A 10,940-nucleotide genomic window follows, 5' to 3' on the forward strand; every position below is an offset into this window, starting at 1 on the left:
CAAATTGGACGTTCTCTTGAAATAGACACTCAAACGGGGGACGATGCTTTGACGGGCATTCGCAATCGTAGACATCTTGCCGAGCGGTGGGACAGTCTTGTTGCACGAATACGACAGATCGACGGGTTCTTCAATTTCTTGCAACCAATGACATTTGAAGAGTTGCGCGAACCCGTATTTCATGGTGGCACTCCCATTTTCCTGGTCGCTAGCAAATTCGGCTGCTCTGCGCTCATCGTGACTCAGAAGCACCCGGTCCGACATGTACCACTACCGGGCACCTCGCGCGATCGTCTGAAGAGTATAGCTCTCGTGCTGCACAAAGCTGTCAGCGTACCAAAGGACCAGCTCGGCACACAGTACCTAGAACGCCTCATCCGTACAATCATCAATGAGCTATGGAGGGATATTGTTGCGCCGATTTTGGCGGTGTTGTCCACCCTGCGCTTAGGCTCTCTGCCACGCGTGTGGTGGATACCCACAGGTCCTCTTGGTCTGTTGCCCATCCACGCTGCCGTTCCTGCCAATCCTGACGAGCCTGGCGCACCCGACCTCATTACCTCGTCGTATTTGGTTTTGCTGCAGAGTCTCGTGTGGTGCTACCGCAACATACGCGATCATAATCCTGCCAAGCCACGGCGCGTGCTTATGGTAGCCCAGCCCAAGGTGGACAACTTTGTAGCGCTCCCCTCCGTTCAAGAGGAACTCACGGGCATGCGCCAAGCTCTGCCTGAGGACAAGCTCATTGTTCTCGAAGGCGAAAGAGCAAACCTGGTCAATGTGACACGCGCGCTGGGAAAGGCGACCTGGATTCACTTCGCCTGCCACGGCCATCAAGAGCAAGGCAATCCGCTCGAAAGCTGCTTGGTTCTTTCAGACGGAAAGCTCATGATAGACAGCATGATCGCGAACCGGTTCGAGAACGCCGATTCGTTCGCTTTCCTCTCCGCGTGTCATACCGCACGCGGATTACCCGAGCTTCCGGACGAGATGCTGCACATCACTGCTGCTCTCCAGTGCGCGGGATTCGGTGCGGTCGTCGGCTCGGCATGGGCAATAGCGGACAAGGACGCGCCATCTGTGGCGAGCAGGTTCTATCGGTACTTGATGAATCAGGGAGGAGAGCTGGATCCGACCAAAACAGCGGATGCGCTGAGAGTCGCCATCACCGCGCTCCGCAGGTCTGGAGTGCCTGCACATCGGTGGGCACCGTTCCTGCACGTCGGCATATAATTCGGTCCACATCGTACGTATACATTGCACATTTGGATACCGTGGCTGCCGTCTCCATCGCGACATTTGTATACCTAGACGTACGCGTTTCAAATCCCGTGTTTTTTGTCGGTTTCACCTCCTGGTTGCTTCAGTGGATTGGTAAGGAGGCTTAGAACTGTATGGTTAAAAGCATACGGTCAGAATTCAGAATTTGCATTCTGCGGCTGTTATCAGGGGCAGCTACGCGTCAGCAGCAATATGATCCCTAACCGACTTGGTTTCGTTATATATTAAGGCGTGTTAATCTTTAAGACGAATTGTGTAGGTATTTTGGAGACACTTGTTTGCCAACAAAAAGCTCGGTGAGAAGAAAATGGAATGCTACAGTAGTAAAGATGTAGGAAAGATGAACTCAGTCGGGACGTAACGACGCCGGGGATGAGGGCGTCTTCCAGGCTGGAATCGCGTGTGGGAGCTAATCTTCCCTAAACCCCCTTTTGTTAGATCCGCGCTATCTTAGTGGGAGGCGCTGACGCGAGATGATCGAGAACCTGACAATACAGGGTGTAGTGTAAGAATGTGAAAGGGGTGAATATAGTCTGCACTGCTGTCATGACATCACATTCCCCTTGTGGTGCGCAGCGGTCCGTTGACAAGCACAAGAATAGCTCAAGCCCCAATTTAGTGCTGGACACTTGCGATGGCCGTGCTTGGAACATGCGATGACGTTATGAGAGGGTTGACGATGGTTAGGCCAGTATCGCCGGTATATTTTGCTGAGGCTGGGGAGTTGCACCATTGGACCGCGCATATCTGCTGAAGGTAGAGCTGAGGTAGATGTTGGACAACGCCAGCCGTTCGGAAAGCGTCAACGCCGGGAGGGCACAGCTTGGTTGCTTCCGTTCATGGTGCCTTTGCTTGTGAATATTCGATTCCGCGCCCAAGAGTCTAGGGTCCGAATGGATGGAGAGGCACGTTTTACATTGTATTAGGCAACCACCTCCTCGACCGAATGGGCTATATGCTCAACGTGCCCGCCTCCCATGGCCCCCTTTCCTCTAGTCGACCCCCTCTTTCTCCTCCTACCTCTTACCGCACCCCATCCACACCCAAGAAGGACTGCCTCTCTAAACACCCTTCTTTAATTGTTGTCTCACCATCTTCCTACCGTTTTCTCACTGAACGGACCATAGTCAAGTCGATCCCTCCAGAACCCCCCTCGTTTTTGAGCTAGAAGACCTTATACCACCGTCAGCGTCGACCGCAGGCCTTTTCCCCAGGATATATCTTTCTTGTGTCTCCCCTACACAGTCTTTTTTGTCTCCCATCGTTCAACGAGTTTCGCAACCATGCTCTCAAGAACGCTTGTCCTTGGTCTGGCTCTCCTTGCCGTCGCCTCTGAAGACACCTCCGAGCTCCCGGCCGTCAAGAAAGTCCGGAGGAACAAGCGAAGCTGTACTGCCAGGTCATCCAATTTCACACTTACGGACAAGTTTCAGGGAACCAATTTCTTTGAGTGAGCATCTTCCCTCAGTCTTCTAAGCATCTACTGAGACCTCGCAGCGATTGGGACTTCTTCACAGAGTCCGACCCCACCCATGGTCTGGTCAATTATCTGGGTGCTTCGGACGCTTTGAATGCCGGTCTCATCAGCACCACGGCCTCCCAGGCTACCATGAAGGTGGACGACACTACCTCGCTTGCCTCAGGCCAGCGGAGGAGTTCGGTCCGCATATCCACCAAGAAATCATTCGACTCAGGTCTGATCATTCTCGATATCGATGCCATGCCACATGGTTGTGCAATCTGGCCCGCGTTCTGGACTGTTGGCCCAAACTGGCCAAACGGCGGAGAGATCGACATCATCGAGTCCGTGAACGACGCCACCAACAACCAGATGACGTTGCATACTGGGGCAGGTTGCACGCAGTCGAACAACAACGCTATCCTTGGCCAGGTACTAACCACCACATGCGACGCGAATGTGAACGAGAACTCCGGATGCGGCATCCACGATCCATCATCGACATCCTCTGGGGCTGGGCTTGCCCAGGCTGGCGGTGCCGTATTTGCAACGATCTTGGACGAATCGGGCGTCAAAATTTGGCGCTTTGACCGCTCAAATGTGCCAGCCGACATCAACAATGGCAACCCTTCTCCTGGCACCTGGGGCCCGCCGGTGGCACAGTGGAGCTCTGGAACGTGCAACCCATCTCAATTCATTGTTGAACAACAGATTGTTTTTGACATAACGCTCTGCGGTGACTGGGCAGGCAGTGTATACGGCAGCTCGGGTTGTCCTGGCACTTGCCAATCGCAAGTGATGGACCCGAACAATTTCAAAAGTGAGTGATATCTTCTAGTATTGGATTCCGGACCATAAGCTGATGGCGTCGTCAGCTGGTGCCTGGGTTGTGAATTACGTTGCTGTGTATTCCGAGTCGAGCTAGGCTCCTCGCTTGCAGTCATTAGCATATTCATGTACTTTTGACCGTTCAGCAGCCTGGGTGTTCTGGGTTTTCTCAGACTCGCGTTTCATTTCTTTGTTCATCTTTCATATCGAGCTCGTTCTCCATGTTCGTCGTGCCATCGTGTCTTGCCCTTCTTTAGTTCGCTGTGCGACGACGTACTCTGTCGAACATGCGCTGGATTGTTCTCGGCATGAGTAATGCAAATACCCGTTACACATTGAGCCCAAATGCACAACGTAATCACCTTATATGTACTAGCGAGAATGTAGAAACGAACCCGCAAGTGGAGACGTTGAAAGGATTCAGAACGGTGACGGAAGCGGCCCAAGGTAGATCCACTAGCTCGTGAGAGTAGGGTTCTTACCCAGTTCGACTCGGGATCAAAACGCTGACAGTATAAAGGTCATGGTAACTCCTTGGATACTTATTTGGATGGTAACACCATGGAAACATCTTCTTTCTCACTTTGACCCTTCTTTTCGGCTGGTGGCTGTTGGCACTTGGTGATTGAGAAAATCTTCTTTTGTCTTCTCTCTTGGTGGCACTCTTTTCCTTCTGACTTACATCCATTCTTCTGTCATTGGGTCAAGTTCTCCTCTGTGACCACTGTTGGAGATCAAGAACCTCTTGTTGTTCCTTTCATTCTTCTCTGCTCAGTTCTATATATTGGCAGATGTTGTCCAACCAGTCTGTTTCCGATTGTTTGGGCTCCAATCTTACCCAAGCAGAAGTACTATTTTGAGTGTTGTTGGATCTGTCCACCAAGGACTCTTGGGATCATACCATATCCCTCTCCTTGCCAGGTGTGTTGGAAACCTCCAGGGCAAGTGTAACTCTTTTCAGAGCACAATACTTCACTCAATTGTTTCTCTTTTGTAGTCTGCTCTCAATATCATTGTTTCTGCTGACCCCTCCCAGCTGGATCAGCTGGCTCCTCACCTCCACCAACTCATGGGTCCTTATTGGTGTACAACCATGGAATTGACAAGAGCTGATCACACATCTTCTTATGAGCCCCTCCTGTCTGATCCATCTGTGCATCCTATAATTGGCTCTTCCTCTTCTAAAGGGGTGTTGGATGTTGGTGCTTTATCCGTTGCTGTTTCCTCCCCCACATATGGTGATTCTCTTATGGCCAAGGCTTTTGTCTTGGTCCCTCCTTCTTCAGATGGACATAATGCATATGTAATGTTGCTCCATGATCTTTTGGTTCTCATATGATATGCTGTGGTCTAATATAGGAAGTCATTGGTTCCCATTCCCACTGTTGTCAATGCTGCTCCTTGACCCCTTTCCTCTGCTGTTATTGGCCCCCTCTTGTCTCTCCCCACACCATTATGTGAGGGGGGTCCATCACATTTCAGTGTCAGTGCTTTTGTACTCTTTGTTTGCACTCAGAGTCACTCATTTGATGTGTGGCTTCAGGTCTCCTCTTGTGTATGTTCTTCTGGTCCATACAATACTCTCAAAGTCCCATCTTTCAATGGGGTCCAGCCCAAAGGTACATTTGATGATTCCTGCCAGGTGGGTCTCTTTATCCTTAGGCACCCTGCCTGCTTATATGTGATGTTCAGGCCCCCAAGCTCTCCTGACAGATGCTGGTCTGATGATGTACCTTGTCCAGACTTGTCTTTTGTTCCACTTGATGGAATATCTCATGTTGGTTCATTGCACCAATCCCTTGCTGTTTCATGTCTTGATTCTGACCATGATGTTCTTCCTGCTCATAGGGTACATGTCTGCCATTAGGAATTATTTCCTGTCATTCATCTTCCTTCAGACATGATATTCTCTTCAGAAAGGCATGTGTCCCCTCTCACATTCCTTGACTACCCCCTTCCCCTCTCCTTCTTCCACTAGGCAAAAAGGGCAGTCCATGGGGCATGTCAATCAGCTGGACGTGTTGCCATGTAACTTCATATGTCTCTTCTTTTTCTCTCTCTTTTCCTTCTCTCACTATGGAAGGCTTTTGTTTGTGGATTAATATCCAGGTTTGACCTTGGGTTCATGACAGAAGATGGCTTGGTGGATTGGACTCGCATCCTGTCCATGGAGGAAGTCAAGGTCAGTACACAACTCCCTTTTTCTTTCCCCTTCAAGGAGGGGGGGTGGGGGGGTTTCTTTCTTATCATTTGGATTTTTGTTTGTAGGTCATCTCTTCTAATGGATGTCCTCCTTTTGGAGTTCAATGGGCAAGTGTTTTTTTTGCTCTTTTGTGTCTATGTCCTGGTTTCTCAATCTGTTTCCTGTTTTAGTGCAAATGTTGTGCAAAGAAGTTTCTTTGTCAGAAGACAGATTTAGTTCCTTTGCCACAACACCAATACTGTTTGGGTTCTCACAAGTACAGTAGAAAGTCTGGTTATGGTTGTGACCAATGTAGACCATGCAACATGCCTTGCTCCCTACAGTGAGCTCCATCATTCACTTGCTATTTTCCCTTTTTTCATCTCATATCCCTGTTTGAGCAAAACTGCCGGATCCTACCTCCAGCAAACCTGTCCTCCAAGCCTTTACACCTAAGCATGGAGACCTTTCCTCTTCATCAGGTGCCTCTCTACTGGAGGTGGATACACATTCTTGCAGTGAGCTCTATCTTGTTCAATTGATCAGCATCCATTCATCATCCTTCAGCTCATATTCCATCATATGTCCCTCCTAATGTCATGACTATGCTTCTGGGTATTGTGGATGATGTCATTGCCAGTGCACAGTGTGCCAGGAATGAATTGTTATCTATGGCTTTGCAACCCGGGCCTGATGCCCTTACTCACCCAGGTGATCTACTTATATCCAGTTTGTAACATGGTATTTTGTACCCTGTGAAGATTGTTTGTATTCAAGTTCACTGTGAGTCCGTTCCTGTCTGTTTTACTTTGGTCTGGTCTACTAAACAAAAATATCTCTTTCTTCCTTCACTGTGCCTCTACACTTTCACTCCTTATGTCTAGATGGTTTGTATGTGTGTGGTGGGTTGTACTCATAGTCAATCAATCAATTTTGTATGTCTAGGTTGTAATCTCATGTGTTGTCCATCCCCATGTCTCTGACATTTCTTTGTCCAAGTGTCTAAGGTGTTCATCTTCTATCCTAAGATATTCACTTGCATGTTGCATGAACAATTTGGTATCAAACCCTCAAAGTAGATGGATAGATTCTTGGCCACAGCTCCTCAATAGTGTGACGTAAGCATTGAATGGTGTTATGCTTCCTGTTGGCAGTGTCACAATATCTACTATTACCTTTGGTATGGTTTGCCCTTGTGACCAGTAGTCTGTGAATGCATATGCTGCTGTCATAGGAAGTTGGGTTCATGTCACTGTTGATGACTTGCCATTCAGCATTGTGATCTGAAATGTTTTTGTCATTGGTATGATTGGGACAATACCGTTTGGTAGTCCTGGCAGGGTTGCTGCCTTTGTTTGGTATAGCTTTACCAACACATAAGCTGGTGGAAATTTCAGATGGATCTTGCTTGAACTCCCATCAAAGGGTGCTTCCATTGCATTTGTCTTTACCATATATATGGTGCCTCTCGATCTGTTTGCCACATCGATTTCTGTCTGTACATTGAGGGTTACCATCACCTCCATGCCAATAGCCAATGGCACCTGTACAGAGAGCCCCCATTTGCCTTCCTTTTGTTTGCTGGTTTTGCACTTGGTCGCTAGTATATATTGTTGTTGCTTCATGAGAGGCTTGCCCTTTATTTTGTCTTGGGCATAGGAATACATCAATGGTTGCTTTGTCTCATGACACATCCTTCAAATTGCATGTTTGTTCCATAAAGTTTGAATGCTGTACTGCAGCATGACTAAAATAGCATTTTCCCACAGAGAATGTGTTTGGTCTACTGGATGTTTGCTTATATCCAAGCTCTTCAGCATCTCAATGTCTCCTTCTGTACAGTTCCCCATTTGAGCTCTCCATAAGAAACACATCCATATAGGATCTTCAATCTGGCATTGTTCCTTAAGAATCACAACTGTAGATAATTGCTCATAGATTTGCTGGCCTATCTTATCTTCTAGTGAGTCATACACCAAGTTGACTGGCATGAACAATGTGGAGTTTTGCTTTGCTGCCACTGGGGGAAACTGATGGAAGTCTCCTGTGATGATAACATTCAGTCTGCCAAAAGGTAAGTCAATAGGTGCATTTGGGTTGGTTGCCAGACATGCAGCAGTTATGTGAGATGATATTCTTGCTAGGAAGGACTTTGAAACCATGGAAATTTTGTCAATTATCAGATAATGGACTTCTTTCCATATCTTGGCCAGCTTGTCTGTGGAGAGATGGTGCTTGTTTGTTGCCTTTACTGGAATCATGCATATGCAGTGGAGAGTGTGGCCATCTATGAGAGAAGCTGCTATTCCAGTATATGCCCCTTTCAAAAGGGCATGTTGGTGAGTTGGTGAATTGAATAGCTGGCTGATAGTCTGTATCACCCTTGATTTACCTGTCCCTCCTTCTCTGTACATGAGAAGTTGTTTAGGTTGACCACCTCAGAATGTATCTTCTACATGCCTTCTCACAATGTCATAAGCTCTTCTTTGGTCTGGCTTCAATTCCTCTAGGTCTGCAGTGTTCAGAGTGTCTTCAATGATGTTTTTGGTATTGTCAGATGTAGCTATTTCTTCTTCAAGGAGTTGCTCAATGGGCTGAACTGTTTGGTAGGTGCTGAGTGATTGTGAGGTAGATAGCTCCACTGTGTAGTCTTTAAGACAAGTGTTTAAAGATTCCAGCCAACTGTTTAATTGTCTCATCTTGTCATCAGTTGCTGGCATGATTTCACATGGATTGCAGGGCCATTGCAAAAACACCTCCTCAAATATGCTGGTCACTTTGGTGATAAAAAAATGCTTCCTCTGCATGTTTTCTATCTCAATCAGAACCTTCTCTCATCTGTAGAGCAACTATATCTTCTTCAGTCAGTTTGTTGACGTATTCTTCCATATGAGTTGGTAAAGTTGATTCCAGAAGTTCTTCTATATCATCTTCCTTGCTTGCTCTTGCTGCATCTGTCCCAGGTGTGTCATTACTTCATTTGATCTTCTTTGGCTTTTGTGCAGGAATTGAAAGTTGCCAAGAATTCTCAAAACTGCTGGCCATGCCAGACTAAGGAAAATGCCAAAAGCATCCATCCACAATTGTCCATCAGGTAGGATATTGGTTGGGATTCTCCATGGCTTGAGTAACATCATAGAGAACCCACAATAGTAGTCCATTCCATCTTCAATATCATTTTGTGGATACTGTTGTCCATAGAAGCTCAGTAACATATTGTGCCCCTCATGACAAATCACGTGGCTTCTTGTGGAGGAGTGCTTGTATGATGGTAAATATTCAATTCTTTGGTTTTGGATCCTTTGGCTGTGGTTCTTGGGATCGAAGGCTACCTTTTCTTCATATGATTCTATGATGAATTCCAACAAGTTCCATGTAGACATTGCATTTCCCCTATGTCTGTATTGCTCAATTTGGTTGTCTTCTCCAGCTATATGTCTGGTTTCAGAAGGTATAAGTCATATGTGATCCTATGGCCTTTTTCAGCACTTGTTTGATGTCAAATATGTTGCTTTACCTCTCCACCTGCTAATTCTGTATTTTGTCCAGTGGAACTTTGCTGGTTGATAGACATATTGTTGTAGTCAGCTCCCTGTTGATCATTAAGGACTTCAGAGAGCACTTGTCCACCTTTGGTGTGTATTGGTTCTCTATTCTGTCTCTCAGTTTTGGTTGACATCAACTCCATTCAACATACCTGTAATTCAGTAGTTCTGGAAACATATTCAGAAGTTCCCATCTGATTGTGTTAAGATGTATCTTGACATAGTTATGGGATTGCCATATGTTGCCCCATCCCATAATGTAGGATACACATTGGCTGGCTGCTTTTTCCTGTTCTCAATTGAGTACATTGAAACATCAATATATCATGAGACAATTTTGTTGGTGTATATTGGCCATCAATCATTAATCTTCAAAGTGATAAACCATCCTTTGCACAAGAATGCCAGTTGTGTTGTATGACTTTCCTTGCTTCTTGAGTGTGTAACATGTGCAGTACCACATCACATCTTTTGTTTCATGCCCATTAGTCTGGAGTTTTATATTGTGGTTGCATCTCATCATTCTGGTGACAGATGGATTCCAGTTATTCAGATAACTGTTTTTCTGGAGAATACCCCATGTTCTGGTCTTGGTTATATACTCTGTTGCAGATAGCAGGAATGGTGCTCTCCATTTGCACTTCAGGTTTCCATGTTTGTCAGGACACAAACATGTATCGATGTTGCATGTATGGAGCTGGTAGTTCCTTGCTATACATAGTTCTTGCTTGTCTGCTGACTCCTTAGATGTCAACAAATTGGGACAGATTGGCCTGGAGTAGGCTATATCATTTTGTTTCTTGATAGCCATGATGTTTTCTGGCTCCAGTCCTGGTAGGTGTCCTCTCACCATTTGCCGAAGGTATTTTTGTGCCACTTGCTCTCTAAAAAGGCCATCTTGAAGAAGTTCTTTTGTCAAAACAGCACTGGGTGTGTTTGATAACCATATCAGGAAATGACAATGTAGTGTTCCTTTCCCTTGGGTTTCAACTGCTCCAAAATATGCCATTACTTTGCCCAAAATTCCTGCTGATTGCTTGATTTGGTGTCCTGTTTTGCAGGCCAAAAATCTTCCTCCCTGACTTGTGATGCACACACCTGTACCTCTGACTCGATCGACACAAAAGAGGCATCACAGCATTGACCTAGTAATATATTGGAAAAACTTGGCTGCTGTGTAAGGATCTTGCATGATGTTTTGGGCTCGCTTTGATGAGCTGGGTCCTACAGTGTTCATGAAGTGGTTCATGTTGATATCCTCCCCTGCAAAGACTTGTGCAAGGGGATCATGCAGATCATTGGGCATTATTGTAAACCACAAATTTGGAGGTGCTATGTATACTGCAGTTCTGTCAGGGCACCAGCTCATTGCTTGGTCAAGAGACATGACTAAGCCTTTATGACATGGAAGTAGCTGGTATACCTTGGCATGTGCTGGAACCTGCTGGAAGGATTGGATGGTCAGGTGACCTGCTGTGCATGGCTGTGCATGACCTCATATGACCTGATCACCTGACTAGGCTGAGTAAGCAAGATGTTCTAGCAGGTTCCACCACAGAGGTATAAATATAAGGCCTACTCTGCCTTGGGACTGTCTCTTCAGACTTGGTCTCTTAGGATCATCCACAGGTACCTATACTGTAGA

The 10,940-nt window shown here is 46.5% G+C and overlaps 5 protein-coding genes across 5 annotated transcripts in view; 2 read left to right on the forward strand and 3 right to left on the reverse strand.

Annotated features, from left to right (window-relative positions):
* Positions 1 to 1,297, forward strand: part of DACRYDRAFT_21189 (uncharacterized protein) — a 1,678-nt gene extending 381 nt beyond the window's left edge. Inside the window, exon 2 of the mRNA XM_040772281.1 lies at positions 575 to 1,297. Within this exon, the coding sequence (XP_040630585.1) occupies positions 649 to 1,233 (585 nt within the window). The 5' untranslated portion in view covers positions 575 to 648 and the 3' untranslated portion in view covers positions 1,234 to 1,297. The remainder of the gene's footprint in view (positions 1 to 574) is intronic.
* A 1,006-nt stretch (positions 1,298 to 2,303) lies between these two features.
* On the forward strand, positions 2,304 to 3,893 carry DACRYDRAFT_21190 (glycoside hydrolase family 16 protein). Its single transcript, XM_040772282.1, has 3 exons — positions 2,304 to 2,731; positions 2,779 to 3,560; positions 3,616 to 3,893. Exons 1-3 carry the CDS (start codon positions 2,565 to 2,567, stop codon positions 3,663 to 3,665), a joined length of 999 nt encoding a protein of 332 aa, XP_040630586.1. The 5' UTR covers positions 2,304 to 2,564; the 3' UTR covers positions 3,666 to 3,893.
* A 4,778-nt stretch (positions 3,894 to 8,671) lies between these two features.
* On the reverse strand, positions 8,672 to 8,965 carry DACRYDRAFT_49735 (uncharacterized protein; the record flags this gene model as incomplete). The annotated part of the gene is made up of 1 exon (XM_040774933.1): positions 8,672 to 8,965. The coding sequence occupies one exon, from the start codon at positions 8,963 to 8,965 to the stop codon at positions 8,672 to 8,674; it is 294 nt and encodes a 97-aa protein (XP_040630587.1).
* Positions 8,966 to 9,671: 706 nt separating this feature from the next.
* DACRYDRAFT_29891 (uncharacterized protein) lies at positions 9,672 to 9,995 on the reverse strand (the record flags this gene model as incomplete). The annotated part of the gene is made up of 1 exon (XM_040774328.1): positions 9,672 to 9,995. A coding segment is annotated over one exon (324 nt), but the record flags the coding sequence as incomplete, so codon positions are not given.
* A 432-nt stretch (positions 9,996 to 10,427) lies between these two features.
* On the reverse strand, positions 10,428 to 10,664 carry DACRYDRAFT_49622 (uncharacterized protein; the record flags this gene model as incomplete). Its single annotated transcript, XM_040774918.1, has 1 exon — positions 10,428 to 10,664. One exon carries the CDS (start codon positions 10,662 to 10,664, stop codon positions 10,428 to 10,430), a length of 237 nt encoding a protein of 78 aa, XP_040630589.1.
* Positions 10,665 to 10,940: the final 276 nt, after the last annotated feature.

This window comes from Dacryopinax primogenitus (genome assembly GCF_000292625.1).
Source record: "Dacryopinax primogenitus strain DJM-731 SS1 chromosome Unknown DACRYscaffold_5, whole genome shotgun sequence".
Classification (NCBI taxonomy): Eukaryota; Fungi; Basidiomycota; class Dacrymycetes; order Dacrymycetales; family Dacrymycetaceae; genus Dacryopinax; species Dacryopinax primogenitus.

Excerpts from the sequence above, each read along its gene's own strand:
- DACRYDRAFT_21190 (XM_040772282.1), top strand. The coding sequence starts at position 2,565 with ATGCTCTCAAGAACGCTTGTCCTTGGTCTGGCTCTCCTTGCCGTCGCC. Across the intron at positions 2,732-2,778 it reads CAGGGAACCAATTTCTTTGA|CGATTGGGACTTCTTCACAG; the intron begins GTGAGCATCTTC and ends GAGACCTCGCAG. Across the intron at positions 3,561-3,615 it reads GGACCCGAACAATTTCAAAA|CTGGTGCCTGGGTTGTGAAT; the intron begins GTGAGTGATATC and ends TGGCGTCGTCAG.